The 7,269-nt window shown below is 41.7% G+C and overlaps 1 protein-coding gene across 1 annotated transcript in view; it reads left to right on the top strand.

The window, feature by feature from the left end:
• The first annotated feature begins 3,928 nt into the window (after positions 1-3,928).
• Positions 3,929-7,269, top strand: part of SH3BGRL2 (SH3 domain binding glutamate rich protein like 2) — a 61,718-nt gene continuing 58,377 nt past the window's right edge. Inside the window, exon 1 of the mRNA XM_032339208.1 lies at positions 3,929-4,237. Coding sequence (XP_032195099.1) covers positions 4,193-4,237 — 45 coding nt within the window. The 5' untranslated portion in view covers positions 3,929-4,192. The remainder of the gene's footprint in view (positions 4,238-7,269) is intronic.

Here is a 7,269-nt window from a genome sequence, read left to right as displayed (position 1 = left end):
ACATATTCATACTTTCATTAAACTGTAACAGAAATTTACTTTATTACTCCCAAGGCGCCTAGCTGGCTCAGTCAGTTAGGCATCCGACTCGATTTTGGCTCATGTCATGATCTCAGGGTTGTGACATCCAGCCCAGTGTTGGGCTCTGGACTCAATGGGGAGTCTACTTGAGATTCTTTCTCCCTCTCTCTCTGCCCCCTCTACCCTCACGTGCCCAAGTGCCTTGTCTCTCTCTCTCTCTCTAAAATGAACAGATAAATCTTTTCAAAAAATTTACTAATTCCTTCAATTGTGAATGCAGGCAACAAGCCACTGTAATAGCAGTAAACATATATGACTTTGTTACCAATAGAAATCATAGGTATTTTAATATTTTCCAACAGTTGCAAATATTTTAAAATTTTATTTTTTTCCCTTTATACTTCAAAATCATAGTGGCTTACTCACACCTGTCAGGATGGCTAAAATCCAAAACACAAGAAATAACAAGTGTTGGCAAGGATGTGGAGGAAAAGGAACCATCTTGCTCTGTTGGCGAGAATGAAAACTGGTGCAGCCACTGTGGAAAACAGTCTGGAGGTTACTCAGAATGTTAAAAGTAGAACTACCATATGATCTAGTAATCGAGTTATTGGATATTTACCCCTAAAATATAAAAACACTAATTCAAAGACATGTGTACCCTTATGTTTATAGCAGTATTAGTTACATTAACCCAAATTATGGAAACAGCCCAAGTGTCCACTGATAGATGAATGGATAAAGAAGATGTGGTGTATACATACAATGGATTATTATTCAGCCATAAAAGAGTGAAATCTTGTCATTTGTAACAGCATAGATGGAGCTAGAGAGTATAACGCCAAGTGAAATAAGTCAGTCAGAGAAAGACAAATACCATATGATTCCACTCATATGTGGAATTTAAGAAACAAAACAAATGAGCAAAGGAAGAAAAAAGAGAAAGCTAAGCCAAGAAACAGTCCCTTAACTACTGTGAACTAATTAATGATTACCAGAAAGGAGGTGAGTTGGGAAATGGGTGAAATAGGTAATTTATACAATTATATCTCAATAAAGCTAAGAAAAAACCCATGCTAGCCAGATGGTCTATCGTGACTTACGAAAGGGCTTAAGTCTTAGGTAATACAAGAGCAGCTTTCGTAAAGCCTATTGACCTACTCAATTTTCAGAGTTCTGTCTTTCAGTTTTGGCTGCCTGCCTTATCTGCAGACTTTACTTGTCAGATGGGTGTGGTATGATACCCTGTGGTGTTGATCTTGGACCTCTAGTTTATATTCCAGATTGCTTTCTACTCTCACTCACTCTTCCATGTTGTTTATTAACACTGGGTCTCAACTCCACACGTGCTATTGTGGGTTCCTGGCCTTCTAACACTCTGTCCTGCATACAAGTTCTAGAGATAAACTTTTTCATCAGCAGAGAATAAAAATTACCCCATGCCAGAATGATCTTAATGGATAGCTCCGATCATAACCTTTTCTTCCTTGGAAAGCTTAACAAATTCACTGTAAACTTCTTAGTGATTGTGTGAAACAGAAACCCATTTCAGGTTGCTTAAGTAAAATGAGGTATTTATGATATGGATACACTGATGTTATGTAGGCCTTAAAAGTAGGGATGTAGGAACATTTTGAGCCATAAACAAGGACTGGCAAACTTTCTATAAAGGGCCAAATAATAAATGTATTAGGTTCTGCAAGCCATATGGTTTCTGTCACTCTGCCGTAGACAACATGAAAATTAATGTGTTCCAATAAAACTTTATTTATAAAACACACAATTTGCTACACAGGTCTTAGCTTTAGGACCCCCAGACAAAAACATTATCAGGATTCTCTGAAATTAATTTCCTTTTGTGTGCTTCGTTGTTCTCTTCCTACTGACTAGGTTCTTCAGCTTCTCTGGTTCTCATGTTGAAACATGGCTTCTGAAAAGCTCCCAGCTTCCATGACACAAGTTAAAGCTTATGCTCTCTATTTCTTTCCCAGTACTAATTCCAAATCTTTAGGGTACGGGTGTTGCCTGGCCAAGCTTGGGTCAGGTGTTCACCCCTAGACAAATTAGTTGTGGCTAACTGAGCTCTGGGTCTTGCTGTACGAACAGGGATTTGGTATGCCACCCCTACAACCTCTTAGATCAAAGCTGAGGAATAGATTTCACAAAAGAGCGAGGAGCTAGGTAGACAACCAGGGAGAGTGTCCTGCTGCATTCGTTCAAACCTACATTTTCCACATTGTTCCTATTAGGCCCCTCATAACCCTTTCTTGAAGCACAACCAACTGCTTGTTGATCTCATAAACTCTGCATAGTCTCACCCAGCATTCCCCCCCATCTGCCAGCAGATATTCTACTCATCTTCAAAGCCTCTTCTAAAAAGCCACCTTTTCCTTTTATACCCACACAACAATCTATTGGTACAGTGTGTCTTGTTCTGTTGCTATTTCTGTACCTGTCTTTTTGTTTTGCAGACAATAGGTGCTCCACTGAGTGAGGAAATGACTTATTCAACTTTTCATCCACTTTGGTACCTTTCAGAGAATAGGCTCTAAGTTTCTATTGGTTGAGTTTAGCCATATCTTCACAGCTCAATAATTCCAAACTGAAGAAAATGCTGACTTTTAACAGTGGCAGTTATATAGGAAACGTAGTATCTACTGTTAAGAAATTATTTTGAATTTATATTCATTTCCACATGTATGGTAGGCAAATTAACATGCCTATGCAGAGAGATATTAATTACAGCAAAGGTTATATTTAGCTATTGTTTATAAGAAGAAATAAAGTCATAAAAAGATTGAATCTTCTGTTAACGTGCTAAATTAAAAAAGAGTACTACAGAAATGACATAAGATAATAGGACAGGTTATAAACTTGAAATATTAAAAATTGCTCTAAAAAGCAAATGCTCAAAGATGGTTAGTATCTGTGCAAGAAATTAACCAAAGAGCTAGAGGCTTCATTATCTAATTTCTTTATTTCTAGAACTATTAATTAACATTGTTCCCAGAACTCTGTTAAACTCCCCTGCTGAAACGCAGAAAGTAAATACAGTAACTGCAGAGAAAACTGGTTCATTTCCACCAACCTGTGAGAGGCTTGGGCTTTTGTGAAACATAAAACTCTTGCTAAATAACTATTCCTAAACTATTAGCAACTACATAAAAGCTTTTTATTTAACAGCATCCTCCTGGGAGATTGCGCTTGGAATGTGCATCGGTTCTGAAAAAAGCCCAGATCTGGCTCCGTTGTAAATATAAGGGGCACAGAGGCGAAGCCATTGTGTAGAGTAGCGGGTGGGGCGGGTGGGGTCCTGATGCCCAATGTTGATAGGAGGATTCTAATTTCGCTTGGTATTTATTTTTTCTACTACAATTACAGTTTTGCAAAGAAAAATAAAATATCGGTTGTGCTCTCAGCTGGCTTCTAATCTGCAGTGTTTACAGAAGAAGGAAACGTCTCATTTAACTAGAAGAATCACCTTTCTGCAATCTCCAGAGCCGCAGGGAGCGCACAGGAGCGCGCAGCCCCACAGTACCTACCACCGCCCCCTGCTGAGAGGCCCACCCCGCCCCACCCGCCCGCAGCTGGTTCGGGCTTGCCCCGCACGCTAGCGGCTTCGAGACCGCGGGTCTCGGAGGCTCGATCCCTCCTGTCGGCGTTTCTGGGTGGGGATGCTCCAAATCAGTAAACCACAACATACAACCCAAGGTTGGACTCTGAACCAAACCCTCTTGCCTAGTTTTCTTTTTCTCGATCTCACCGGGATCCTCGCTACCCCTTGTCACAGCGTCTGCCTAGCCTCTCCCCTCCAACCACCTGCGCGGGTAAGCGATTATCACGCAGTAAGGAGGGGCTGGAAAGAGCTCAGTCCACTACGCACTCCAGGCAGAGAACGAAACTACAACTCCCATCACGCCCCGCAGCCTGTTCCCTCCTCCTCCTCCTCCTCCTCCTCCCCTCCCCCTCCTCCCTCGGCCAGCGGCCGGGAGGCTCTGGGCTTTTATCTGCTGACCCGCGGGAGGGAGTCAGGTCCCTGCGATCTTCCCCCACCCGAGCGCTCTGCCCGGCGGCGGCGGCGGCGGTGGCGGCTCTTAGCCGAGTTTTGCCTCCGCGTCCCCGCCAGCCCTGAGCCCGCGGGGGCAGACTGCCCGTCCCGGCGTGCGAGAGGATGGTGATCCGCGTGTTCATCGCCTCCTCCTCGGGTTTCGTGGCGGTGAGCACTGCGGGGGCTGGCAGCGGGCCGGGATCGGGTCTCCGGGGGTCGCGGGCACCAGGCGCGGGTCCTGCGGGAGGCGCGCCCCGCTCGCCCCTGCGCGTCTCGGTGCGCAGCGCGTCCGGACGCGGGAACCCGCACCGGGCAGGTGATCCATCACACTTGCACAACAATGAAAAGGGCGGGGAGCAAAGGTGGGTGGGGGACCCCAGCTCACCCACAGGCCGTGCGAGGGAGACAGCGTTGCGGGAAAATGGAGTCCTCGGGCAGCCCCCAGCTCCAGGAGTGTGGCTCGGGAATTTGGGGAAGGGGGAGTCTGAGAGCCCCGGGGGTCCCGTTTCCCTTAGTGTTAGTTCTTCCCGATTTGGGACATTCAGCCTGGTTATATTTTGTATAAACCGCTTTTATCTAGGCTGCTTAGCTACCTAGCTCCTGAATGAAACAAGTTTAAGTAGCAATTGCTCTCCCCCCTCCCTTCCTCGCCACCCAGTACGTTTCTTTAGTCTTATACCTGCGCCAATAGAACTGTGGACTGGGTTTGTCCTGTCGTGCTCGGATTTTGTTTTGTCTTTTTTTTTTTTTTTCCCCCTGCCTTGGATGCTAAGAATATTTTTACATCTTTATATAAATGTGTGTGTTTGATTTCTTTACCCTTGTAGTGCCATGGTCAATTTTATCTTGAGGATGTATAAATTGTTGTCTCTCTGATTATTTTAAGCTGTTTTGCTTAGTTTGATTTTTTTTTTTTTTTTGAAGAAGTGAAGTTAAATAGCGAGGTGTCCAACTGTAAGGAAAAAATCAGTAATATACTTGATAGCCCACAGAGGAAGACATGTTTTACATGATTATTAAGACTTGGTTTCCTTAGTGAGAGTTAAACTATAGATTTAAGGGGTTCCTTGGTGAGATACATAATCAGATACATCAAAAGTGCTATATATTGATTGTTTAAATTTGATCTGGTCAGTTGTCTGCCCAGCAACAACCAGATTGTCACCAAATTTGTTTCTGAAGCAGGTGGGATGGAGGATGGAATAAAATATTATTTATAAATCCTTAAAAACCACTTTTTATTTAAAAAGAAGAGACTTTTTATTTAAAAAGAAGTCAACACTGTAGTACAAAAAAGACCTCTTTTTTATTAGGAACAATAAATGGGAAACTCCACCTTATCTTTATATGCAGGCATGTGGTGTCCCCATACTCCTGATAGTTTTGGTATTTCTGGTTATTTGTGGTTGCTTAGTCATACCTGTCCTTTACAGATTTCCCCATTGAACTACACTTCATGTGTCAGGAAACCCATATTATTTTGTGGATAGATTTTTTTCAAATGCACTTCTTCATAGGAATGCTCCAAAGCTTTTGGTTTCACCACCAACTTGTATGCTTCAATAATTGTTGTAATAGCATTTTATTGATTATGGAAGGGCTGATCTGTAGTATTAAGAAGCCTAGGTTATGATGGACAAGTCAAAGTCAAAACTTTAGGTAATTACTTGGCTTATCCTGTGAGCAGGTAATATACCAAGATAGTTCTGGAATTGTGGATCTCTGTGTCCTCAAATCCATTAACAAGTGTTTCTTGTCTGCCTATGACCTTTTTTAATTTTTAAATTTACGGTTACGTGTTTTGCACATGAATCTGGACTTCAGAGACCAAAGTTTGGAGAAGGGGCTCCATCCCTGCCTGAGTTTCTCTTCTGTAGAATGAAGGGTTATGATATAAAACTCAGCATTACATTCTAGCTTTAACCTCTTCTGATTTTATCAGTTGTGTAAATGTGGATAAATCCTTGTAACAGTGTGTTTTTTTTTTTCCCCACTTTAAATGTATTCATATTAGCCTCAAAATGAGTTTATTCTTGTCCTTTGGTGTTTTATTGTGATGTCTCAGCTTCTCTCACTGCCCTGCCTAGTAGTATGTGTTCTGACAGGGTTTGATTTGAGCTGGAAGACATAATTTGTTCTGTCCATAAATAGTAATTGTCTATTTTAATGGACCTCACTTTTTTAGTTCTCAATCCTCAGTCATTAAGTCCCTCCAATTACAATTATCTCTTACCTTAATACGTAGTTTTTCTGTAATAGTGTAATGTTGATACTTTCGGTGATGATAAGAATATGGTGGTATGCAAGAGTAATGCTTTCTAAGAGATAATGAAGTTGTTTAGGTTAAGTGTTGGCCTGGGGACGTTAATGGGGCCTATAGAATTAAGCTACATTAAGCTTTGATGGCATAGCCGTAATGTTTTCCCTCTAGCAGAGTTCTGTTGACCATTGGTGCTGTTTTATTTTGTGACCAACTGTGACTAGCAAGTGCGTGGGAGAACAAATAATTTGATTTCCAAATCAGTTTGGTTCTAGCTGAAGTTTATTAAACCACAAGGAAGGAACATAACTAGAAATTGACTTTGCTAAGTGAGTCGATGGTATTTCCAAAAAGGTGTTCTGCCCCATTCAGCGGGAGATTTAAACAATGTATTTAGAGAAAAATCCTCCTATCTTGTCTGACTTCCCTGAATTTTCCAGCTTCAACACATAACAGTGATATTTGGAATAATTAACACCAAGGGGTTATCCGCCCCAGCTCCAGGTAAAATCTGCTTTTACTAGGAAGTAAAATGCCACATTATTATGCTATGGATACCTAAAAAGCAGATTTCTTACACAGCTGATAATGTTGCTCTCGTTCATATTGTAGTGAAGGACATTTATTTCAGTCCTCAGAAAATAGTGTATTTCTAAAGTGCCATTTTAAAATTTTATTTACTCTGGTTGTATACCGGGAAAGGGGTGTCCTGGTAACTTTATTCAGGAAGTATATTAATACGACTTTAAATTTGAAAAATTGAAGTCCGCCAATTATTTCATTCATTCGTTATTTTATTCATGCAACAAGTATTTTCTAGGGATCTGCTGCTTGCGCTGCTTGGTCCTTGTTCTTGTGGGGAACTGGAACAGAATAGAGGATGTGGCCTCTGCCCTCAAGAAATTTAGGTGAGGACTGAATGGGGAGATAAGATAGGAAA

Source organism: Mustela erminea, chromosome 4, assembly GCF_009829155.1.
Source record: "Mustela erminea isolate mMusErm1 chromosome 4, mMusErm1.Pri, whole genome shotgun sequence".
NCBI lineage: Eukaryota > Metazoa > Chordata > Mammalia > Carnivora > Mustelidae > Mustela > Mustela erminea.
Note: the sequence above shows the minus strand (reverse complement) of the source record. Positions and strands in the feature narration are given on the sequence as shown.